Source organism: Cervus canadensis, chromosome 6 (genome assembly GCF_019320065.1).
Source record: "Cervus canadensis isolate Bull #8, Minnesota chromosome 6, ASM1932006v1, whole genome shotgun sequence".
Lineage (NCBI taxonomy): Eukaryota > Metazoa > Chordata > Mammalia > Artiodactyla > Cervidae > Cervus > Cervus canadensis.
Window position 1 is genome coordinate 55493816 of NC_057391.1, and position 27174 is coordinate 55520989.

Below are 27174 nucleotides of genomic sequence, written 5' to 3' on the forward strand. Positions count from 1 at the left end.
CATTTACTTTGCCAGATTTATCTTTTCCTTTAAGGCATTCAACTGGAAAACTTAAGTGAATAATTAAAAAGTGATATTAACTTTTAAACTGTCGAAAGTGTTAGGTCGCTATTACTCTGGGATTAAAAAAAAATTCTGATTTAAAATACACTGTGACTCAAAATAAGAACACTGCTTCATGGACAACCTGAAAGAATTGCTACGGTCCCTAAGTTTTTGTCTCTGCAGATAAAGCAAAATAGACTGGGGGTATCTAAGCAGCAGACTAAGGATTTCTTGGTAGCTATATACAATTGCATGAAATATAATAGAAGATTATTCAAATTATGAATTTATTGCTTCTGCTTATTCCTAAAGTGTGATTGGTCCTTTTTGTCAGTTTGCAAATCAAAATGTTGTATTGCTTAAATTTTGTTTTACTTGTGTGAACATTAAGATCATACTACATCTAAAAACACACAGGTACTTGCTTGTAGTCTAGAGAGTAAATGATACTTTTTCCTTTAGGAAGGAAGGGGTCATGGCTTGCCCATCCCCTGAACAGTCTACTTAGTGTTCTGATAAAATGGAAATTTGCCATTTGTGGCCAACACATAGCAGAAAGAGAAAGGAGCCCAGGGAAAAAGATAGTGTGCCTAATGAGACTTAGCCAAAAACTCTTTGTGAAAACCACCACAGGCTACAAAATGTTTATTTAGAGAATAATAGTATAAGTTTCTGGAAAACTGGGGCCTTGGGTTAGTTTCACCTTAGTTTTCAATTTCTCCTCTCCTATGGTAGCAGTTTTAAAACTATACTTATATATATTTCCAATTAGAAAAAATTATTCTTGGAATATCACTCATATTTCAGTATGTTGCAGGGAGAGTGGATACCAGTGTGGTATTTGTATTATGTCGTCATTGCACAGCTAATTTTTCTGTTATAAATTCTCAGCCTTCAATTGTGTGTCTGACCCTCAGTTGATATATTTAGTGGTCTTTAATAGAACAAAGAGATTTCTCTACTTTACCCTAACGCACGTTTTAGTTTTTGGTAAGGGATTTCCTTAAACTCATCACTATTTAAAAATTGACCCTGTTTATAACTGTAATTTTCAGTGTAGGAGGAGGAAGATCATTAAACCTCATGGTTATCCCATGACATGGGGTCTAATTGTGACTCTGACAATGGTGTGTGATATTGTGAAATTTAATATACTTTCAAATGGTTCCTTATGGCTAGAATTGATGCCATTTCTTAATATTTACTGTCTCTAGTTTGCTGTCTTTTCTCACATACAAAACAAAGTTATAGTTTTCTGAAATCTAGTGGTTTTGCAAAATTCAGTTAAAATGTATATTTCCATTGTAAAATTTTGAAAAATTTCACAAAGCAATACTTTTAGAGTATGATAATTTCTTCTTGTTTTTAACAACAGCAAGATCAAATTTTTTAATTTTAAGTAATTTTCAACCAAGTATAGCTAATATAGAAGAACATTTGTGAATTTTAATACCTTAATATCATACCTAGACAATGAGGTTTGTTTAAGTGGATTTGGTTTTACCACATGTAAAATTATTAGAGATGAATTCCACCATAGGAAAATGTAGACATCATGATTAATGTCTAAGGTAGGTGGAAGTTCTCCCCTTTAAGCTCTTTAAAAATATTTTAGGGACACATGTATACCTATGGCCAATTCATGGTGATGTATGGCAAAAGCCACCACAATATTGTAAAATAATTATCCTTCAATTAAAATAAGTAAATTTTTTAAAAAAGTAAAACATTTCCACTAAAAAAATAAATAAAAAGTATTTTAAGTGGTTTATTAATTCTTCCATTTGATACATTTAAATTAAATACAAATGTCTTCAACTCACTTCATAGACATCTTTAACAAACATGTGACTTTGAATCATTGAATGATAAAATGCACAGCTACTAACATAAATCCTACCAATGTTTTCTTAGGTCAGTCTCTGAAGGCAAAAGAGATAAAAGCAAAAATAAACAAATGGGACCTAATAAAACTTAAAGCTTTTACATAGCAAAGGAAACCATAAACAAAACTGAAAGACAGCCTATGAACTGGGAGAAAATATTTGCAAAAGATGCAACCAACAGGGGTTAATATCTAAAATACACAAATGGCTCATACAATTCAATATCAAAAAAACAAACAACCCAATCAGAAAAAGGGCGGAAGACCTAATTGACATTTCTCCAAAGACGACATACAAATGGCCTATAGGCACATGAGAAGATGCTCAACATCACTGATTATTAGAGAAATGCAGATCAAAACTGCATGAGGTTTCATCTCACACCTGTCAGAATGGCCATCTTCAAAAAGTCTACAAATAATAAAATTTTTGAGAGGGTGTGGAGAAAAGGAAACCCTCCTATCACTGTTGGTGGGAATATAAATTGGTGTGGCCACTATGGAAAACAGTATGGAGGTTCCTTAAAAACTAAAAATAGAGCTAACGTATAATCCAGGAATTCCACTTCTGGATGTTTATTCTAAGAAAACAAAAAACTAAATAGAACATATATATGCACCCTATGTTCACTGGGGCTTCCCTAGTGGCTCAGACAGTAAAGAATCTGCCTGTGTTGCAAGAGACCCAGGTTCAGTCCCTGGGTTGGGAAAATTCCCTGGAGTAGGAAATGGCAAACCACTCCAGTATTCCTGCCTGGAGAATTCCATTGACAGAGTAGCCTGGTGGGCTATAGTCCACGGGGTTGCAAAGAGTTGGACACGACTGAGCAGCTAATACTGTCTTTCTACTTTGATGTTCATTGTGGCGTTTTTTACAATAGCCAAATTATGGAAGCAACCTAAATGCTCATCAATAGATGAATGGGTAAAGAAGGTATGAGATATATATATATAATGGAATATTACTCAGTCATTAAAAAACAATTAAATAATGCTATTTGCAGTAACATGGGTGAACCTAAAGATTATTATGCTAAGTTAACTCAGACAGAAAGACAAATATGATATCATGTATATGGAATCTAAAAAATAATACAGATCAACTTATTTACAAATTAGAAAGATAGACGTAGAAAAGAAATTTACAATTAAAAGGGAAGGGATAAAGGGATAAAGTAGCAGTATAGGATTAACAGATATACCCGACTATTACAAAGGTAAACAATGAGTATTATATAGCACAGGGAACTATATTTAATATCTTGTAATAGCCTGTAATGGAAAAGAATCTGAAGCTGTACACCCGAAACTAATACAGTATTGTAAATCAACTGTGATAATAAAATTTTCTAAAAAAGAAAAAAAACTGCAGAGCTATCTTCAACCCGTAAAGAAATCCTAGTAATGTGTAGTGGAGCTGAAACAACACGTGAAATACCACTCTTAAAGCTCAAGATCTAAGTATGTTCAGTTTAGTAACCAATTCAGATTATGATATGTTCACTGCATTGAAAGTATTACGATCTAATAAGAAAGCTAAAGAACTAATATTAATTGTATAAAAGTTTTCTTATCATGTTTCCTTATCGTGTTTCCTCTCTTCTCATATAATTTGGTGTCTTTTTTTCTAGTTTATGTTATGATAGCAATTTTCTGCATAGCATCAGCGATGAGTCTGTACAACTGTCTTGCTGCACTAGTTCGTAAGATACAATGGGGACGATGCACGTATGTATCTCTTGTGAGGAAGCCCATAATATTGGTTTTTGTAATTTAAAACAATACAAGGAAAAAATAGGAGCTTTGTTGTAAACCTGTGAAGTCCAATATGCATGTTGCTATTTTAATTAAAAATAATTAAAATTAAATAAAATTAAAACTTCAGTTGCCCAGCCCCATTAGCCACGTTTCAAGTACTAAATAACTACATGTGGCTAATGGCTGTGGTATTGGACAGCACAGATATAGAGCATTTTCATCAACACAGTTCTATTGAACTGGTGAATATTTTATTATGCATCATTCATTGTAGTTAAAGTCAAGGCTTTAAAATTGACTTTTCAAAAACTTCTTCTCACTGTGGCAGACATTCATTTGTTACATTAAGTGAACATTGTATTTCATCTTTAGGGTAAATTAATTTATTTCAAACTGTCTTTTAGGATTACCTGTTGTGGCAAGAGCTTTGAAGTGAGACTTTATCTTCTCTCTGGACTGTGCATAGCAGTAGCTGTTGTTTGGGCTGTATTTCGAAATGAAGATAGGTATGAATACTCATTGTATTTCCTTTTAGCTTAGACTAAGGATGGGTTGTTTCATATCTTGCCTTGATAATTGTTCATCATGGATTTTTTTTCCCCCAGAACATCCTAGTCTTGAAACATGCTAAATACTTAAATAAAGAAACCTTGTGCTAATGGATTTGAGGTTGTCTAGAGAAGGAAATGTAAACTAGGATTTAGACATCTAAACTGAAATAGGCTTCAAAAATACACTTATTTATGGTATAGCCACACAGTGAAGTGCAATGCAGCTGTCAAAAACGAAGATTTCTGTGAATTGATATGCAGTGATTTCCAGGATATATTTTTAACTGAAAAAAGCCAAAGAATATGCAAGAATATCTAGCATATGCTACCTTTCATGTGAGAAAGAAAAAAATATAAGAAAATATACAGGTTTCTGTCTGTTTGCAGGAAGGATAAACAGAAAATAATTTTAACAGTTTATTAATAAAATTATTAAAACCCCAAAGGATGTAATGGCCCAAAATTTGGGAGCAAAGTTCATACAATTGTAGGCAGCTCCAAGTATGATAATCAGTTGGTAATTTTTCATGCTATTATTTCTGGTAGAGTTTGATGTGTAGCTCTCATTTCCTTTATGCTTTAGCTATCTGGATGTATATTAACATCGTATCCTTTGTTATGAGCTACCTTTCTAAAAAGAGACATGTAAAATTCAAAGATTAAGGATAAATATGTACCTTTGTCTGATATACTTCTGAAGCAGGCTTTCAACTTTTTCTTAGCACAGTAGTATTCATTATTCTACTAGAACAATAAAATATGGAGACTCTAAGAGGTTTTTCTGTTGTTACAACTGCTACTTAATAGTTGAATAGTCAAATCATAGCAATTGAACAGTATTGCTTTAGTGATATGTTTCTTTTGAAATGTTCCACTTAAAAATAACTGGGTAAAACAATAGAGTAATTTCTTTTGATTTTAGGTGGGCTTGGATTTTACAGGATATCTTGGGGATTGCTTTCTGTCTGAATTTAATTAAAACACTGAAGTTACCCAACTTCAAGGTAAAGTAAACTACTTTGCTAGCTAAAATATTGCTTTCTTTTTAAAACAATTTTATTAAGGTATAATTTACATATAATTAAATGCACCTATTTTAAGTGTACAGATTATCAAAACTTTACAAATATGTAACTTTGTAACCTCTATCCCAATCAATTATAAAATATTTCTTACCTCATCAAAAGCTCTATCATGCCCTTTATCAATCAGTCCTAATCCCCAACCCAGGAGACCACTGATCTTCTACATATTTTTTTTTAACATAAAATATTTTTAATCATTCACATACTATGCCAAATTCATATAATCCGTACAAGACTAAAATCAGGGAAGAACATTTCTTTGCTTCAGTGATTCTTTTTTAAAAGAGTGGGTTGAAACAGATAAAGTTTTAATGTGATTTATAGATTAAAACTACAAATAGTAATAAACATTAATGCCTTAAAAAGTAGTGTTTAAATGTATGTTACATGTTTATTTGTATTTGCAAAATAATACCTCTTAATTTAAATATGAGGTTTGACCTTTAAATTTGTTTGTTTCTTCAACAGTCATGTGTGATACTTCTGGGCCTTCTTCTCCTCTATGATGTATTTTTTGTTTTCATAACACCATTCATCACAAAGGTATGATATTTTTAAATGCATAGGAAACATACTAAATGATTAGAATCTTAAATATGCTCTTAGAGTATTGATTTTCCAGATGTTTACCATTGACTGGGTTCTAATTCTCTTAAGAGAATTGGCCTTTTACATCACCTTATTCTGCCATTGAACCAAATAACAGCCATAGGCAAAGCATTGACACCAAGCTAACTGAAATAGTTATAGACGATACCCTGGACGGTCCCTTTAGCAACTGTACATATTTCTTTCTAGAGAACTCTTAATGACTTTCATTGGACGCTAGGGATTTGAAACCTGCGAAACCAGTTAAGCTATCACTAATGTGCTCTGTAGAAGGATGAATTACTTGACTTCGGTTTCATCTGAGCGGAATTTATCGTCAGTTGTGGATTGTCATGTGGCACCAGGAACTCTTAAAAACTGTGACACTAACAGTGAAACAAACCAAGGGAAAAACTGTCGCTTTCTGCACTTTGGCCCCATCTTACCAGTCTTTGTCAAGGGCAATATCTTAACACTAATGTTTCACAGGTATATATACTCAGCTAGTTTAGGACGGTTGTGCATCCGTGAAAGGATCAAAGAAGAAGGTGGCCTTTGGGTGGCTGTCATTTCTCCTACTGCCACAGAGAGAAGTTTTTAGAGGTAGAAATGAAGTCTTTCACCACCTTCCTATCTGCAGAGATGTGTGTTGCCATAAGCTGTCTTGAACATGGGATGTGTCCTGAGAGACGGCAAGTCGGATAGCCAGAAAGCCAATCACTAGTAGTTAAATTTTTTTTTTCCCCTTGTAAATTTGCTCACTAAGGTCATTGGGGTTTTGAAATGGACTAGAGAAGATTCCTGGAAAAAAAGAAATGGATTCTAGACTGGATGCATAAATCCGTGCCATTTCCTTAAAAAAAAAAAAAAGGCCTTTTAATATTTTAATAGAGGATATTTTTAAGCCTTTACACCATTTTGCTGAAGAAAAAAAAAAAAGCTTCCTGATTGATGTAAACATGAGAATGTCTATAAGTTTTCTTCCTAAAAAAAAAAAAAAAGTTTTCTTCCTACACATTTTAAAGTAACTTTTCTTACTTTTATAAAATAATAAATATTTGTTGTAGATAATACAGACAGCAAAAAAGAATGAAAAGCTGTCATTGCTTCTTTCATTTCTGTAACCCTAGTGTGAGACTAAGAAAGAGCCCAACACTGGAAGTCTAGAGACCTAAAGTGTAGATCTGTAACTTTATAACCCTGAGCTGCTAGTCACTTAGCCCTCAGTTTCCTAATCATTTGAGTGAGCGAGTATTGCTAGCATTCTATCCTCTGTTTCCATCAGTAGAATTCTTTTGGTTGCTTCTGCCAGAATCCAACCTAACTTTTCTATATGAAAGAGGTCCCATCTATTCAGCATACGTGCAAAGGCCAGGGAGGGCCTGTCCTCAGGAGAAACTAGACCCAGGAGCACATACTCTTCCTTCCTGCTTCTGTCCACCTTTTCATTGTCTCAGACTGGCTTTTTCCACGAGGTTAGAATCAGCAACTTGAAACTCCTAGGTTTCAAGTTTCAACTATACCACTAGCTCCTCAATAAAATCATGGTGCTGTCCTTAGAAAAAGGGAGAGGTGTTGGGTGAGTGTGGTAGTCCTTCATTATTGGCCCAGTTTTTCTACCTTGTCCCTATTCCTATCTCATGAATGTGTTATTAATTATTGCTTAATTCTTCTACCTTGTCCCTATTCTTATCTCATGAATATATTACTAATTATTGCTTAACTCTTCTACTTTTCCCACTTTGAGTCTCACTTTCTAACTTTATATCATTTTTTTATCCTTTGTCACTTTCATACATTTAGTATTTTATAATGACTGCTTTTTCCCCTAGTAGTTCTTTATTCTTTAACCTCTGCTATCTGTGAAATGTCTACATTTCTGATATTGGCTATGATGGCATAAGACAAACATATGCCCCATTGGGGAGCTAAAATTGCAACTAGGTAACAAATGTAATTAACTGTCCCAAAATACTAGTACCTTTTCATGCTTTAATGGTGAACCATCTGGCTCATTGACTTAATTTGCAATGGTAACCTAAAAAAGCATAGAACTGGTATTATGAATTATAGCAAAAACTGTTAATTTACTAAAGCATATTTTGAAGTTCAGTCTAAACTTGTTCTAGCTTGTGTCAATTTATTTGGTTTAAAAATATTTCTATAAGTCACTCCATCACAGATCTCATAATGAAAGTAAAGCGCACTTTCTACAAAACCATTCCCATAGGTTACTGGGTAGTCATACCATATGACTACCCGTTTAGGCTTCCCTGGTGGCTCCGACGGTAAAGAATCTGCCTGCAATGCAGGAGCCCAAAGTTTGATTCCTGGGTTGGAAAGATCCCCTGGAGAAGGAAATGGCAACCCACTCCAGTATTCTCGCCTGGAGAATTCCATGGGCAGAGGAGCCTGACGGGTTACAGTTCATTGGGTTGCAGAGAGTTGGACACGACTAAGTGATTAACACTTTCATACCATATGACACTTACATTGCACAGTGAACATAAAAGCTATAACTAAACTCTTTTCTAAAAATAAATTTTCCATTGTGTTTTAACACTAGTATCGCTTTATAAATGCCAAACTTGTCTGCCAGCAAACTATGTCCATTCTGTACACATAAAAATGTCAGGATTTTAAAGGTATATATGGTAATAGTAAAGATGTCTTTGAGTCTTCGTTCTTCTGTGCCTAGGGAATTTTTCTTCTTTTTTTTTCATCTTTGATCCCACTGACTAGAAGTGTGACTTCTAGTAATATGATCCAATGGAAAAGATTGATGTGCTCTTTGGAGTTCACTCTTGTAGATTTAGCTTAATACTGTCTTCTCAGTTTGGTTTGTTAGGCAAATCAAAATGAAAATCAGATACATGATTTCTGATTTTTGTGGTTTTCACTGTAAGTTTCAAGAATTAAATAGTAGACATTCTAAATATCTTCTTGACCCTGGTATTAGTAGATTTTTAATGAGTTAGGGCAGGTAGCCGTAGGAGTACAGGTGGTAAGAGCCTGTCTTGGTTTTTTTTTTCCTTCATCTACCACCATACTTGGTATAGTGTCTTGCAAATAGTAGTTTCTCAGGTAGATATCTTTGAATGTATGAGAGGATGTCAGTAATAATCTTCAGTTAAATGTTTTAAATAGCAATTTGAAAATGAACCAAAATAAGCTCTTTATCTGGAAATTGAATCACATCATAGGAGTTTCCTGTAAGCAACTGTATTTAATATTAGTTTATTTTCATAAACTCCTGTGATTTAACCCTTCTGTAACCCAAAGCTTAACATGAGGGAAAGATTTCTGTAGCCAAGGAATTTATTCTTTTTTCTACTCAACTCAGGTATCAGTGAAATCCTCTTAAAAGTAAACTCAGGTAATTTATTCTATGCTCTCCACACCCATGGAAAATAGTATAGCTAATCAGTCAAATTCTCCTAAAAATTCAGCATTTATTTATCTTCCCATGACCTGTTTGGGGCATTATTTTAAGTGTAAGATGGGTGCTCATGCAGTCTTAGCTTGCTCCATCTAAATGTTTCCCCTCTCCCCAGTAGACTTTGCTGTCAGGAAAGAACTTTTTAATGAATTTCTCGCACAGCCCACATAAAAAGACCTTAGACATGCACAAGGAAAAAATTCTGCTAAGGTTAATGCTTTGATTGGTGCATTAAGAGCAGGCAAAGCTGAAATTGGACAAGAGTCAGGATAGAAACATGTTCTCAAGTTCTTGATCTTTTCGAGTTTGGCTTCATTGTTATTGTGGTGAGTAGACAGAAGGTTAAATATGTATTTAAATAAAGTCATCAATTTATTACAAATCTGTATATAAAAAATTTCAGTATTTCTTCTGTCCCTGTTCATTGTTATTGCTAAAAATAACTATGACGCATAGTATATGACATAAGTAAAAGCACTTAAAATGTATAGCCCATAGAGGAAATGCTAGATATTAGTTGTCAGTATAAATCTGTGCTCAAACCTTCAGTTGAATAATTTTTGTGTGGTTTATCTGTAAGTTTCTCTTATTTGTTGAGTTCTAATAAAGTGGAGTAGCATGCTAGGTGAAATTTGTTTTAGGTAACTCCAATTTTTGCTATCTACAGAGACCATTTTAGGAAAAAATCAGTCTACAGATGACTTTCCATCAGCTTATGGTAGGCCATAGCCATGGCAGGAGATCATGAATGTGTGTGTGTGTGTGTGTTCAGTCATGTCCAACTCTTTGCGACCCCAAGGACTGGGGCACACCAGGCTCCTCTGTCCATGGGATTTCTCAGGCAAGAATACTGGAGTGGGCTCCCATTTCCTTCTCCAGGGGATCTTCCCAACCCAGGCATCAAACCCACGTATCTCGAGTCTGCTGCATTGGCAGTCAGGCTCTTTACAACTAGCGCCACCTGGGAAGCCCTAGGTCATGAATACTGACAGATTGTTCACTTTAAGTGATTGAACAATTTCTTTTACCTTTCTTAATTTTAGAATGGTGAGAGTATCATGGTTGAACTTGCAGCTGGACCTTTTGGAAATAATGAAAAGGTAGGGGTGGCAATTAAGTACAAATGGCTGCCATTTTGTGTGTGTCCAGTTAATAATTTTGCCTTCCTGTGTAATTCATTGGTCATGTAGTGCATGTTAAGGTATTGTAAAGCTTTGTTTCTCACAAAATATAGCCCTTTTGTTAGTTATTCTAAATTATTAAATACCTATTGACTTGGGTTTCATCCTAGAATGATGGAAACTTGGTGGAAGCCACTGCTCAACCATCAGCTCCCCATGAGAAAGTAAGGATTGTATTTCAGATATGTTCATTGGACTTTAAATCATACCCTCTCAGACAAGACTCTTCTTTGGGGAAAAAAATCCAGATTGTAAAAAAAAAAAAAAAAAATCTCTTTCAAGGCCTGAGTCCTCTATTTTTGGTAAAAAGGAAAGAAAAAACATTAGATATGGGGATACTGGATTCATACTCTTAACCCTACATGTGTGTTGGGTTTTGTTTCTCCATAACTGCATATCTATGTCTTTCAAGCTTTCTATATATTCAGAGTATATATATGTCTAATTTATGTTCTCTGATTTCAAGCTTTTTTCCTCCTCATATTTCTAAAATGTTAATTTTAAAACATTAAGTTATTCTAACATCAATCCTTCCCTTTCTGAAGATATGGGTAAAGATTCCTAAGAGGTTTATTGGTGGTCTCTCTCTCTTTTTTTTTTTTGTAATTACAGTTACCAGTAGTCATCAGGGTACCAAAACTGGCCTATTTCTCAGTAATGAGTGTGTGTCTCATGCCAGTTTCAATATTGGGTTTTGGAGACATCATTGTACCAGGTAAGCAGTTGTTTGTAACGATTTGAGTGAAAGTAGACTGATGATTTAAAATTGTCAGATGTGCAGTATCACATATCAAATGTTAAAAGTTACCTGCTCTTTAAGTATTTCTGGCTAATGCTAGAGCTGGGATCAGTGACAGGAATGGAGAAAAAGTGTTTTGATGGATAGAAGATAAAGCCCAAATAGTAACAACCAAAGTATATCTCCCATGGCTCAAAAAATGCCTTAGAAGAAGTAACTAGGATCACCAAGAAAGTATATCATAAATCCCCTTTAAAAGTTGAATTTAATAATGCCAAATATATTATAATTTCTGTTACTTATGTTTTAAAACAATAGTTATTTGTTTAAACTAAGTTATTTAAACTAAGCAAGGTCGTGATAAAGAGGAAAACACTGTAGAACAACAGCTTGTAGGGCATTATAATACCAAAAAAATACAGTGTTTGGTGGAATTGATTGCCTTCTCCTAGAATGTCTGCTCTGATAGTTACTGCAGTTTGGCCTGTTCCTCACTGGGCTACCTATAGAATAAACTTAATCCCAGCCCAGGAATAATATAGTATAGAAGTGATTAATAATGTTTCTCAGTCAGCTGGTAGTGCATCCTTCCTCACTTTTCTTACTGTCTCCTTGTGTACTAACAGGCTGTGCCTAGGTAAAGAGTACTGGCTCTTCTGAAAAAGCCCTGCCATTGACATAGTAAAGCTAGATCGAGAAACGAATAGTGTTGCCATGTGAGCTGGATGGCAAAGTCCAGTGTAGCAGCTCTCTTAGCCCAGTGAGTCTCCTCTCACGTAATTGGTAAAGTAGGGAATGCTTTCTATTAAGTAACCTTAAAGTTCTTGAATGTCTTTAAATTTACTCTTCTCTTTACCAGTTCCACACCATGTGCTATTAGAAGCACATAGCATAGAATTGGTGAAGACAGTGTGCTAACTAATAAAAATTATGTTTTTAAAGACTGTTTAATGGCTTAGGAAAATGCTTAATATATGGTATTAAGTTTAAAGAAATCAGCATATAAAATTTTGTCCTAATTTGAGGTACTTTAATGTTCTAATGATGCAAAAATGAATGTTAAATACAACGCAACATGTACTTTTACCATAGTTAACAACTGCATTTGTATTGCTATTGTTATTTTAAGACTGTCATGTGAAATTTTCTTTAGGCCTGTTGATTGCATACTGTAGAAGATTTGATGTTGAGATTGGTTCTTCTATATACTATGTTTCCTCCACAATTGGTAAATTTTTTGTTTTTTCTTTTTGTTATATTGAGTTGTATCACCTGTAGGAAAAGGTCTAAAAGTAAGGAGTCCTGGATTCTAATTCTTCACCATTACTTAATAGGATGCTTTTTCCATCAAAAAGAGATAGAGTTTACTACCCTATATCACAAGGTTTTTGATGTTTGAAAAGGAAATTATATATGAAAGAAGATTCTACACATAAAAAGCTTACTAGAGCATATGGCACATAAGTAGTTGATACTAGTATAATACTAGGTTTTTAAAAAATTCTGTGTAATAATTGCATATTAATATAAATAAACTTATGGGCACAATAATACCTGGGACAGCAGAGGTAGTTGTTACTTGTCTTGCTTCTTTTGTTGAAAACAGACAAGAACAAGCAATAAGCCAAAAAATACTTTTCTACTTCTGAACATGTCAAATATATATCTCAAAATCCATACACCAAAATTCTTTATTCTTAGGTAAAGGCCTGCACCATAGCCATTTAGATACTGTTCTAGAAAGGTTTTTAATTCCACAATGGAATTAAATCTTGTAAATTGAAAGTGTACATCAGCAGTTAGAAAAGGGTTTTTCTAGAAATAGTTACTCTGACAACGAGAAAGAACAGCTAAATTAGTGAAAGGATGAAGAAAGGGGGGAAAATTATAACGAAATAATAAAAGCAGTCTGAGGCCATTAAGTATGATACTCCCTAAAGGCATTAACATGTTAGCATGCAGCACTAGTCAGTGTGATCGAATAAAAAAACATTCAGTGAAAAGACAAAAAAAGACTGTAAATTAGGCCAACTCCCTTAACTTCACTGGTCCTCCATTGCCTCATTTTACTTCAGTATTCCTCCGTTGTAACTTTGGGCAACTCTCTTCACTGGTCCTCCATTGCATCATCTATAAAACGAGAAGGTGGACTGCATTGTCCGTAAAAGCCCTACGAGTTCCAGTTGTCTGAGATCCAGTGTTCCTAATGAGACCCAGAGTCATTAATAAAAGATCAAATGAAGTTTGATATGCAGTTGTTGAAGATGACCAGGAAGTATATAATCAATATTAGAAAGATTTTTTAAAACAACCTTTGGTACCTGTAGGCACAGATTTTAGTTATCTAATATGTGGAACAACTTAAGATCCTTAATAGTGGCAGATAACTGAGACTTTCTTGAATTCATTATCAATGATTAAGGATTAATTATGTTATTAATGATTAATTTTAGTGGAAATACTAAACAGTTTCCACATTTTTCAAAAGCTCTGTAGAATGTCTCTCCTGACTACTCTCTAGGATAATAATGAAATTATGAGAAGAAGTCATAGGGCAAAAACATTCTGAGAAATATTGAAAACCAGTACTTCAGTGAGGGTATTAAAATCCACCGTTGACAGCATGGAAATGACTGATACTTGATATTCTTGCAGCCTATGCCATTGGCATGATTCTTACCTTTGTTGTTCTGGTGCTGATGAAAAAGGGGCAACCTGCTCTCCTCTACTTAGTACCTTGCACACTTATTACTGCCTCACTTGTTGCCTGGAGACGAAAGGAAATGAAAAAGTTCTGGAAAGGTAGCAGCTATCAGGTATGTGCTTATATCTTGGTTACCACGTTATGACATTGCCTAACTTTGGTTGGGAACTACTTGTATATATCAAAGCTTTATATATTTATTCTCAAAGCTTTTACATGCCTAAAAGTTGCCTTGAATTTATCAGGGTGTCCTAAGTTTTTTTCCATCACTACCCCCTTACTTGTCACCTGCTGCGTTATCACTTCTCATCCTCACTGCAATCTGATGCCAAAATTCTGGTGACTCAAGATAAAAGTACCAAGAAGTATGGGAGGGCATCAGGGAAAATCAAAACAGCATTTCAACATGACTTTTCAGAATCCACACAAAAGTCGACTTCATGAAAGATAAGAGCCATGTTTAAGTACTAAATTTTGATGCTGACACCACTAGCTATTTATAGTAAGAGTCCTCAGGTTTTGCAGATTAAAAAGTATACTCTCTCCAGCATCTAAATGGGCCCAACCAAATGAAAGTAGGCACTCATTTCAGGTTTAAACGGATCAAGACTGCCTTTTCTGTAAAATTCCTACAACAGAGGATATCCAGGTAGCAGAATCTATGATGTTTGAGTTGTTTCTTCATTGAAGTTAAAGCCCTTTGTTCTTTTCCTAAATGTTATCGGTATTCCTCTAAAGTTTGTTTGTTTGCATTGAAATTAAAGAGAGTTGGGAAACTCTAGCCTGTTGAGGTCAGGGTCATGGCATTGATTCCTTCATGAGGCAGTTAACTCTGCTTTGCCCTATTACAGCAAACTATGTTCCACCATCCACTCTCATGCTTTTGTTTCAGTGATCGCATGAACAAAACTAAAGATACTTTGGGTAGATAGCTGTAATTCCGTTAGTAGACAAACAGTTCAAAGTTCATATCCATTTTGTGCTTGGTTCTAGTGTCCTCTTTATTTAACAAGAGGTGATTTGCACATTAAGTTAGACTACTATTAACAGAATTGAAAAAAGCACCAGCCTAGAATTCTTTGGGATAAGTCTTGCAATTTCTTTGAGATTAGAATACCTGCCCTTCCTACCTCCCAATTCCAGTTTCTCAACTTGTATTTATACACATTGAATTAGTTTATGGCCACAAGGTCCTTGACTCAACTAATAAGGTAGCTTGTAACTTCCATGAAGATGACACTCACATGGAATGTTTTATAGATTTTTTTCAAAGTAAAAGTATGTCCTACAGCACAAACTCTAATACTAGTTTTGAAAGTCATATCCGAAGAGGTGCTGTTTGTCATCATTTTTTTTAAAAATAGTTATCTGTTTCTTCATTTAGCAAATGTTTATTGAGCAGGTCTATGAGCCAGATACTATTTTAGGTGCTGATGATAAAAGATGAACAAGTTAGAAACGAGCCTAGTCTCATAGCCTCTTGAAAGTTAGAGTCTCTTGGAGGATACAGATAGAGTCACTAACAATAAAGTGTGATGAATGCATTAGTTATGGCAGGGTGCCTTGAAGACTAGAGGTGGGACACCAGTGCTTATGGTTTTGAGACAGTCAAAGGTGATGTGGGCAAGGAAGACTTCTTAAAATAATGTTATGTTTATGTTGAAGCTTTAAGACTGAGCCTTGTGTTCCATGTTGAAAGAACCATGACTTCAAAGGCTCAGAGGGAAGAGCTTTGACAGATTTAGGAACCACATGGCAGTTAGAGTGGCCATCCTATTGAATAAGAATAGGGGAGTGCAGGAAATGAAGACTGGAGAAGGAAGCAAGGGAAAGAGGCTGTGTGGACTTACAAGCCACATTAAAGAGCTTGGACCCTCTCCTAAGAACATTGGAGACCATTTAAGAGTTTTAAGAAATCTAGAAAATGGATTGAAAGAAGGCAAAACTTGAGGCAGCTATTAAAAGGAGAAGCTGTAGTAGCCAGAATTAACACGGTACTCAGAGAAGTGAACAAAGTCAAGAGAAATTTAGAAGCCTAATAAATGCGACCTGGTGATAGATTCAGTTAGGGAGAAGAGAAGAAAGTAGAATCCAGGGTTTTTGGCTGGAGTAACTGAGTGGGTAGATAGTGATACCATTCACTGAGATTAAGAAGGGCAACAGATTTGAGATAAGATGATGAATTCAGTGTTGGAAATTTCAAAATACCTAGAGGACTACCAGGAAAAGAGAAATCAGCAGTTGAATAAACATCTGATATGCAGGAGATAGGCCTAATTAGAGACAGAAATTTGGGAGTGTTACTAGCATACTCTGAGTGAGTGAGAATGTAGAGGCAGAAGAAAAGACTCAGGACAGAACTGTGACCAAGATATTTCTACTTTTAGGGGCACTTAACTTATTAACTGAGTATGAGGTAAATCAGGAGGAGGATGTTCAACACAGGGAAACTTTGTTTAGGGTTGGCATTAAGTCTTTTTTAAGTTAGCGTTTAAATTTGGGACAGCTAGTGAGAGCACATGGTACTGTCTTATGGAATTAAGTATGTTTGCTGTTATTTTCATCACCAGTATTTCATTTTTACTTGTAAATTTTTCTTTCTCCTTTAGTACAGCTTTAAGGGTGCAGTGGTTTATTATAAGCACCTTTCCTCCTTTCTATGCTGTTTATTGAGGAGAAAGGAGATGCTAGGTAAGAATGGATTTCAACCAAGGGATGCATTTATATTCCCTATGAATAAGTGCTCTGCCCTGGACCATCTGAATTTTACTCTTAAAAATCATGACTTTGAAATGATGATTCTACTTCATAGCAGCTGCTGCTGCTGCTGCTAAGTCACTTCAGTTGTATCCGACTCTGTGCGACCCCATAGACGGCAGCCCACCAGGCTCCCCCGTCCCTGGGATTCTCCAGGCAAAAACACTGGGGTTGGTTGCCATTGCCTTCTCCAATGCATGAAAGTAAATAGTGAAAGTGAAGTCGCTCAGTCGTGTCCGACTCTTAGCGACCCCATGGATTGCAGCCTACCAGGCTCCTCCGTCCGTGGGATTTTCCAGGCAAGAGTACTGGAGTAGGTTGCCGTTGCCTTCTCCATTCATAGCAGCTACTATAAAGTTTAAGATCATTGGAGCTAGACCCAAAGCCATAGTAAGCACCCCAGAACCGTGGATTCCAGGGCCTTAACTGTAAGACACAGAAGCTAACTAAAAGAATTGATTGTAGGAAAATCCATTTTAAAGAGTCTGAAAAGTTAGGACAGTTTTGATTATACACTTCTCACTTGTAGTGTGGTATCATAATTTCATTGGAGAAGGAAATAGCATCCCACTGTAGTATTCTTGCCTGGAGAATCCAATGGACAGAGGAGCCTGGTGGGCTACAGTCCATGAGGTTGTGAAGAGTTGGACATGACTGAGCAACTAACACACACGCACACACATCATAATTTCATTAGGTAAGACATTCAGAATTCAAATACCACATAGTAATAAACAGTGTGGAGTCTGGTGCCAGACCACCTAAGTTTGAAGTTTTGTTAATTATTAGTAATGTGACATTAGGCAAGTTACTTAACTTCTCAGCGCCTCAGTTTCCTCCAATGTAAGATGGGATGGGAATCAGCCTACCTCACAGAGTTGTTGTAACAGATTCAAACTGCTTAGCACAGTATATGGCACATCATTAGCACTATAAATGTATTTGCTATTATTATTTGTATGAATTGAGTTTTTTTGTTTGGTTTAATTTGTTGCTTTGGTGATCATCTTTCTCTTCATTAACTGATTTCCATTTTCCTGTTTTGAATATTAAAACTTTGGATATTTGTTAAATCTGCTTTCTTAACTTACTTGTGAAAGGCCATCACAAGCCTCAGAGAAAAGATTTTGTTAAACATGGTCATTTTCCCACAGTGCCCTAAATTTTAAAATATTACGAATGGACATTTGCCGAACTTTTAGGCGAGCTAGTTGCAGAATATTATAAACTGCTACCAGGAGATAGTATATTTTTCCCTACAGCTAGGGCTTCCCTCATGGCTCAGATGGTAAAGAATCTGCCTGCAATGCAGGAGACCCGGGTTCGATCCCTGGGTCGGGAAGATTGTGTGAAGAAGGGAATGGCTGCCCACTCCAGTATTCTTGCCTGGAGAAGTCCATGGACAGAGGAACCTGGTGGGCTACTGTCTATAAAGTCACAAAGAGTCAGACACCACACACACACAGCCTTAATAAAAGTTACAGAATGTGATGCCTTCTGTTAATGTGAAAAAGAAAACCTCTCATTTCTTTTGTCTAACCTTTAAGGTCCAAGTTAATTTAGCTTGAATGCTGTTATTTGTGGGAGACAGTATTATGATAGACTTTGGCATCAGTTCTGGCAAGTTAATCTCTAAAGATTCCTCATTCATCAAGTGAGGTTGGATCTACAGGCAGGTAGGAGAACCTAATCTAAAGAGATCAATTAGCCCAAGGCCTTGAAAGGCAAGTGGATGTTGAAATCAGATAAAGCTGGTAGAGGCTTTGGAAGTAGAACAGGGAACCTCAACAAGTCTGGTAAAATAAAGGCAGGCTATGTCGAAATTTAGTGTAGGAGAGACCTGAGGGTCAGCCCTGAAGACAACCCTCAGGTAGTTACTGGTTCATCTCTTTGGCTAACAGTTCACTCTTCTCCCCTACCTCCATTGTCTGTTCCCAGAGTATCTCTTATGTAACTCCCAGGTCAAAATCTGCCATCTCTAAGCAGATACTCAGGAGTTCTCCATTTGAAATTAGGTTCACCTTTCTCCATACTTTCTTTAGACTTTGATGTTAAATACTTATTAAAATCTGCCTTGTAGTGTAGATATTTATGAAGGAATGCCTCCCCAGGTAGCACTAGTGGTAAAGAAACTGCCTGCTAACGATGACATGAGATATGGGTCGTTCCCCTGGGTCGGGAAGATTTCATGGAGTAGGAAATGGCAACCCATTCCAGTATTCTTGCCTGGAAAATCCCATGGACAGAGGAGCCTGGTGGACTACAGCCCATAGTATCACAGAGAATCGGACATGACTGAGCACGCACACCCTCACTAATTAGCTCCTAGATGTTAGAAACCCACAGTGCTGATAACACTGTTTTACACACTGTAAATTCTCAGTCTATATTTATTGGTATTATTCATGCAAAGTAATTAGAATGTTCAGTCCTTAATCCACTGACCTTTTTAATCACTTTTGTGTGTGTGTATAAATTTTTGGATTGTGTTTTAGCAGTCTTCAAAAAATTGCCAGAATTGTTACAAGGTGTAAAAGTATGGCACTTTTTAAATACTGAACTAGACTTCTATATCTCTACAGTCTTTATATAGAACCATTTTGCAAGTGCCAAAAGTTCTGGCTGCTGTTTGAAAAAATCAAATGTAAAGTAAGTAACACAAATTAAGACCAGAGTCTCAGGTGGTGGCACGTTTGTTTATGCCGCTATCATTTGGTTCATTCTAATCCCTGATAGTAGAGCTGAGTGTAAGAGTAGCAGAAAGCAGGACTTTCCACTGGAAATTTTTAATTCACGGCTAGCCCTGATGACCTTTTTACGTGGTTTTCAAAGGACAAATTATACCTCTTTCATTACTGAAACTTAGAGACTTCATAGAAATACTTTAGTATTTTACTTGAAGTCTTTTAGCCCTTCCATGAATTTCTCTGATCAAGGGAAGTAATGTTTTTCTATAGGATTTCACTAATATACTACTACTTTGGAAATCTTAATTTTATATTCTTTGCTATAGCTAAAAGCTACTTACCCTGTATTTCTTATGATCTTTTTTTTCTGGCTTGCTTCAAGAGCTACAGTATTCAGTTTCATTTATTTTCTAGTGAGTGTAGAGAAAGTTAAGGTGTTCTTTCTCTAGAGAGAAACTTGAAGCCATGGCATAATTATTCTGGCACATAGAACAATTAATAGAAAATTGTTTGGGGAGAATTTTTTTTTGCTTCTAATCCTAAATCAGTGGAGTTAGATTTATGCAGCAACCTCCAATGGGTGGGAAGTAAGTTTTCAGTTTGTTAATATTCAGTAAACAGTGAGTTTGTCTCTGCTAAATGTCACTAGTGCTTCTAATTATTTTTAGAAGTCACAAGCTGTAACTGACAAGTCAAAATATAGAGATACGTAGAACAGCTCTGCTGTAGTGTCAGCTGCTCTCCAGTTACTGCAGCAGCATGAGCACTTTTATTAGTCTGTTTCAGGAGATTGGTTCAGAGCTATCAGTAAATGCCAGGTTAGCTGACCCAATTTCAGAGGACATCTTTCCAACTTGAGCTTGCTTATTTACTATGAAAAAATAATTATTTATTGTGATAAAACAATTTACATGAATTTTGCCAGTTAATTTTATACCTATGTTAATTTTTGTTGTGTTTTTAAAAACCTGTTTCAAGTTTGCACTTCTCTGTTTCTGTACTGTTTTTATTGAAAAGTCAGTGATGAAAAATAAATGCAGAGTAGAGATATTCCTTCTCAATAAGTTGGTTTTACAAGTTTTGTGTTTTTTTTAATATCTCTTTATTTAGAAATTAAATTACAGTACCAATGAGGTACTAAAGGATTAGGAAAATCGCTTCTCGGCCTTTTGGCTAAGATCAAGTGTCTAAAGGATTAGGAAAGAAGAAGCATATTATAACTTAGAGTGTGTAGACTATTACTTCATTAGGTGACAGTTACCAGGATCGGCAGGTCTTGGAGAAGAGTGTTTCCCCACCATCCATTCTTCAGTTCTCTGTCCCCACAGCTCCAGCCTCTTACACCCAGAGTGTCTACATTGCTGGGAAAAAAGGGGCCTAAATATATCTTATATGCTTCTCCTTTCCCTCTCATTTAAATTGTAACTAAAATCAGCTCTTCAACAACTTCATCTTTATTATTACTTGTCCTGATTTGGGCTTTACTCCCTCACTCCAGAAGTGCTATGAATATGCAGTTACTATAATCTTAGGGATATCTTTGGCAAATAGAGGACCACAAAACTGATTGTTTAGGGGCTTGAAATGATTCATAGAATATAAGCAGGTTTGGATTTTATAATCTGACTCCATCACTTGAGACAGTTGTCAACTGAAAGCTTCAGCTCATGTTTGTATTCTTCTTTGTCTGGCAAATTCCAGAGACCCCATTTGGAATTATTCTTTTCTCTGCTCCCTCTCCCCAAAAACACTAAAGCTTTTAGACGCAGATTTTAAAAATAGGAATATTTATCTTGCTTGTCTTCTACTTCTTGATGAAGAAGGGAAAAAGTACATTAGTTCAGTTCAGTCACTCAGTCGTGTCCGACTCTTTGCAACCCATGGACTGCAGCACACCAGGCTTCCCTGTCCATCACCAACTCCCAGAGCTTACTCAAACTCATGTCCATTGAGTTGGTGATGCCATCCAACCATCTCATCCATTGTTGTCCCGTTTTCCTCCCTCCTTCAATCTTTCCCAGCATCAGGGTCTTTTCCAATGAGTGAGTTCTTTGTATCAGGTGGCCAGAGTATTGGAGTTTCAGTTTCAGCATCAGTCCTTCCAATGAATATTCAGGGCTGATTTCCTTTAGGATTGACTGGTTGGATCTTGCAGTCCAAGAGACTCTCAAGTGTCTTCTCCAACACCACAGTTCAAAAGCATCAATTCTTTGGCGCTCAGCTTTCTTTATAGTCCACCTCTCACATCATACATGACTACTGGAAAAACCATAGCTTTGACTAAATGGACCTTTGTCAGCAAAGTAATGTCTTTGCTTTTTAATATGCTGTCTAGGTTGGCCATAGCTTTTCTTCCAAGGAGCAAGCGTCTTTTAATTTTATGGCTGCAGTCACCATCTGCAGTGATTTTGGAGCCCAAGATGATAAAGTCTGTCACTGTTTCCGTTGTTTCCCCATCTATTTGCCATGAAGTGATGGGATTGGATGCCGTGATCTTTGTTTTCTGAATGTTGAGCTATAAGCCAACTTTTTCACTGTCCTCTTTCGATTTCATCAAGAGACTCTTTAGTTCTTACTCGCTTTCTGCCATAAGGGGTGGTGTCATCTGCATATCTGAGGTTGATATTTCTCCTGGCAATCTTGATTCCAGCTTCTGCTTCATACAGCCTGGCATTTCTCATGATGTACTCTGCATATAGGTTAAGTAAGCAGGGTGACAATATACAGCCTTGACATACTCCTTTCCCGATTTGGAACCAGTCTTTCATTCCATGTCCAGTTCTAACTGTTGCTTCTTCACCTGCACACAGATTTCTCAGGAGGCAGGTCAGGTGGTCTAGTATTCTCATCTCTTGAAGAATTTTCCACAGTTTGTTGTGATCCACACAATCAAAGGCTTTCACATAGTCAATAAAGCAGAAGTAGATGTTTTTCTGGAAATTGCTTGCTTTTTCAATGATCTAGCAATTTGATCCCTGGTTCCTCTGCCTTTTCTAAATCCAGTATTTAAATTTAATCACTAATCTAAAAATCTTTGACAGTCTTCAGAAAGACATGAAATTGTTTTTTTTCTATTTTTAGGTAGTTTTATATGAAGAACAGGGTAAAAACACTGAAAATATTTAAGCAGTTATCATATTCCCAAATATGATAAATTTTTGTGAGAATATGAGAAGAGTTGAAGTGATCATTTGAGAAAAGTTTTAACTGGTAATTCTGCTAAAATAGTCTATAGCAAATGTATTCTTCTTGATTTTGTTTTTAGATATCATTTGACCTTTAAGTACTTTTAATTTCTTTTTTCTTAGTAGAAATTTTTTTCATACAATCTTTTAAAAATTTCATATGTCATTTTTAAATTATCCTAAGGTCAATATTCAAGGCATCAACCAGGTTACACTGTCCCTGAACCAGCATAGTGATTTTTGGAGCCAGTTTTAGTTTTCTACCTCTAGGAGTGGACACTGCTTGAAATAGAGTCCTACAATAAGCATCAGGAATATCTTGTGGTGGAGTCTCCACTGCCACACAGGGTGATATTCATATTGGGAGGTGGAAATAGTGGAAGATCCAGAGAAAGCACTTATCAGATTGGCCCTGAGTCCAGTGATTAGGCTTCCTGAAGGAGTTGTCACCCTGAGCATGTCCTGAGGAATGTGGCTGTGGAAATAGTACATTGCTCCAAAAGGAGTGCTTGGTTCAGTGGAACACTGTGTCTTTTCTTTTTTTTTTTTTTTTAAACTCGGAATCCTTTTGCCAAATTAGTGACTGGGGGCAAGTTGAAAATTTACATTTCCTAACATCTTTTATTTATGCCTAGATGATGGACCATCTGGACTCTGCAACAAATGAAGAAAACCCTGGGACTGCTGGTGAACAGATTGTCCAACAATAATATTATGTGGACGTGCAATAATGTGTCGATTGATTTTCTACAAATAGAGTTTGACTTTTTAAATTGACTTTTGAATTGACAATCTGAAAGAAACTTCAATGATATGCTTGCAAATATGTATCTGTAAGAGCTGGTACTGACAATTACATGACAAATAATTAAAATACAATTGCTTTTAACTATGTTAAAGTTGTGCCTTCACATTAAATAAAAGCATATGGTCTGTGTAGTTTTCAGGATGTATTATATATAGTATATTTTTATAAAAAAAAAACTCTTCACCCACCCCTGTACTTGTCTTACTAAAGTCTGTTTCTTTCAACTCTAATGATAGATAAAAGTATTTGTCAAAGTGAATTTCCGAGCAGATACTACTGTAAAGAATTATGCAAACTTTATGCTCTATAGAACTAACTGTTTAAGATCATTCAAGAAGGCAGTTCAGCAGTGGAATTTTGGACCTTTTATCACTGCAGAGGTTAGAAATACATGATTTGGGAATACAGATAAAAGTGTATTTTTGTAGCATAAGTTTTAAAAAATCCCAATCCTTTTTTAAACTTGAGAACCTAAATTACTTCAGATTGCATATGTTATATTAGAATATTTTTCCATTTATAGAGAAACATATAAAACTAGTCATTTGAAAGGAAACAAAAATTGAAATCCACATTTTTCAGTGGTCTTCTGTTTCCTTGAAGATGTAGCTTAAATTTCTAAACTAACCTGTAATTCCACTGTGGTATTTCTGATCTCTGAAGTTTGGATCTGCTAATGTTAAGACTTAATATTTTGTAAAAATTATTTTTCTTAGAAAATTATATATTAATACATATGACTCATTGCTTGAGTATTAACATCTCTAATAATCCCTTCCTCTATCTGCCGCCCCCCCCCCCCCATTCCTACTCCTTTCCCCATGGGAGACCACTGTTAGCTTTTTAAAATTTGGGTGAAGCATGGTTTACTAATGTACAAACTGTGCTTCAGAGGAAAGAATTGGAGACAGAAGACAAGATACTGGGTGTTAGTCTCAATTTAATTACAAAATTTGAGTAAATTTTATTAGCTCAATGCAATTGTATCTCAGTTTTCTCTTCTGCAAAATGAGTTTGTTAGACCAAGTAATCACTCTGCTACCTTCCAACTTGAAAAAATTTTCTTTCTTTGTTCAATCTCATATGTGAACTTGAACATTATCCTGCGAGTCATAGGTCAGATTGTCTGTTTTCTTTTCTGTTAAGAAATCCCCAAATGAAAAGTGATTGCAAAGATAGCAAGATTTTGTATTTCTCTGTAAATAATGTATAAGATATGTGAACACATCTACAATTTTTCATTCTAAGGCCAGTTTAACTGATTAAAAGATAAAGTTAATGCCTTTCAAAAATGGATCAAACCTTTGATGTTTGACCTAAGTTTAACATTTGAGGGAATTAGATGCTTTTGATTCATTGATATCTTCCCAGATTGTTAAATTACTGAGTAATTTACAGATATAGAAGCTCCCTTGACAGCCCTTCTTTCTACTTAATAGACTTATGGGTCACTTGGTTTATGACAAATAAATGACAAATAACTATCTGACAAGTAAGAGTTCATGATGATTTTGCCTCCATAATATCAAGTTTGACTTTTTTCCAAAGAGTCTAATTTATTTGGCAGACTCGGATAGAGAGAAGAACAGATTAAGTGCCAGGTGAAAGCTCCCAACTATATTTTCATTTATAATATCAATAAAATGTTTGCCAAAAATACAGGTTTCTTAAGTAAAGTTATCTGCACTCTTATTCCAGCTTTAGGATATTCAAAAACTTCGACCACATTTTATGAAGAATGCTACAGAAAATTTTATACCTAGAAAACTGGAATTTTAGTTCTTTGATACAAATTCTACTTTATCCAACCACTAGTAAGAAGGTAAAATCTTGTTCTAGTTTGCTATTTAAATCTTACTGATTAAATAGAAAAAACAAAAAGTGAAATTCCTTGAGTTTCTTTGTCTTCAGTGTCAACTTTGTATTACTTAATCCTTCTAGCAACTGAACTGAAAATATTTATAAAAATTACAGTAAAGTGCAGAAATATTTTATTTGGGGAATCAAAATATGAACAGAGGATAGGAAAGATGAAAGTTTGCCTTTAGAAGACTGTATCATTTTTTCTCAAACTGTAAAAGCAGATGATTTTTACTTCAGTTCAACAAAGGTAAACATGAGTTTTGTGGGAAAGGACTTTGAAATTCTGCTACATTGTTTTCTTCTAGCTTGTAGATTTTTTTTAGATTAGCAATATCTTATTTGTAGACTCAGCAATTTATTTTTCTTTTGAAGGAAGAAAGTTTTAACTCTTCTGTTGGCATTCACTGATTTTAGTTACATGTTCATAGAGATTTTGATGAAATGGTACATTTGTAGTAAATACAAATGAGCTTTTCAGTTTTCCTTTGCTCTTTTAATTTCTGCCTTGTGTGCGTACATGCTAAGTCACTTCAGCCATGTCTGACTCTGCAACCCTCTGGGCCATAGCCCACCAGGCTCCTCTATCCGTGGGATTCTCCAGGCAGGAATACTGGAGTGGGTTGCCATGCTCTCCTCCAGGGAATCTTCCCGACCCAGGGATCAAACCTGTGTTTCTTGTGTATCCTGCATCAGCAGGCAGGTTCTTTACCACTAGCGCCACCTGGAAAGCCCAATTTCTGCCTTAGGTATAAGCAAAATTTATTTTCATATTTGAACTAATTTATTTAAGATTTGTCTCTAAAATTTCAACCTAATCTCAGTTAATGAGACTTCAAAAATAGAAATTGCTTTTCAAACTAGTGGATTATACTAGTTTGAAGGCTTTGTATTTTCCAATTAACAAGGGAAAATGCTGAATTTATTCAAGATGATGCCAGATAACCAGTTTTGCAGTTTAAAAATTTGTTGATGTTTTCAGTGCTCTATTTACCTCAGAGGTAACTCTAAAGGGGGTTGGGGAGGGTAATGAAAATAAAATCAAAATCCTGAACAAAAATCATTTTATGCTTCCTGCAAGAAAGATACTCTGTAAATTCAGGAGATCTGAATCAAATTACTGAACATTTTGGAATTTGAAAGAAATTACGAATCTTATGATTCGATCACAAGAGTATTATAGTGGCCATATTACAGTAAAGATTATAAATGTCCTTGTTTAATGTTTCCATAATTAAGGACAGCTTTTGTATCTAAGAAAATGTTTATTGGGGGAAAAAGTTTTAAACTAGGTTTTTTAGAATAGTCCTACATTGTTGGCAATTAAGGGACAACTAAAAGAAAAAATGTAGAATATTTAATGTCATCATGTATTTCTTTGATTAGGCATAAAATATAAACAACTGCTTTTCCTTCAGAATATGGATTTTTTTTTCAATATCTAAAATTTACCTGGTCAGCCTATAGGATTTCCCAGTGAGACAAGTCAGTATAAATTAGGTGGATTTTGCCCCTTTTATACCTTCTGTTGTCTTTTTATCACATGAGAACCTATTTTAAAATACATGATTGAATTTTTACTTCTTAAAATTTTGAGTGTGGAATTCTTTTAACCCTTTGATATGTTAGTGTAAATTAGTACTTTTATAATACTACTAGGCTTTATTTTTTTATGGAACATGATTTAAAAATTTTTGAAGTGTTAATTTGGCAGTGCTTTAAATCTCTTCATTATGTGCCAATACTGACAAGAAAAAGTTTTTTTAGTGTATTGAATTCACTATGTATTCAATAAATTCTATTTTAAAATAAAATTTGACTTTGTTTTCATTTGAAAAATAATTGAAAATGAACTGAAAGCTACTAGATCTTGTTCACATAAGATAAAAATCATAATAATCA

At 35.2% G+C, this 27174-nt stretch overlaps 1 protein-coding gene across 3 annotated transcripts in view; it reads left to right on the plus strand.

Annotated features, from left to right (window-relative positions):
• The window catches only part of SPPL2A (signal peptide peptidase like 2A), a 52967-nt gene extending 25881 nt beyond the window's left edge, over nt 1-27086 (plus strand). For 2 of the 3 annotated variants that reach the window (XM_043471997.1, XM_043472000.1), the window contains exons 7-16: nt 3562-3658; nt 4093-4194; nt 5162-5243; nt 5793-5867; nt 10395-10451; nt 10643-10696; nt 11145-11247; nt 12425-12499; nt 13927-14087; nt 23240-27086. In XM_043471997.1, coding sequence (XP_043327932.1) covers nt 3562-3658; nt 4093-4194; nt 5162-5243; nt 5793-5867; nt 10395-10451; nt 10643-10696; nt 11145-11247; nt 12425-12499; nt 13927-14087; nt 23240-23314 — 881 coding nt within the window. In that variant the 3' untranslated portion in view covers nt 23315-27086. The remainder of the gene's footprint in view (nt 1-3561; nt 3659-4092; nt 4195-5161; nt 5244-5792; nt 5868-10394; nt 10452-10642; nt 10697-11144; nt 11248-12424; nt 12500-13926; nt 14088-23239) is intronic. The other variant, XM_043471998.1, reaches the window with a different exon arrangement.
• Nucleotides 27087-27174: the final 88 nt, after the last annotated feature.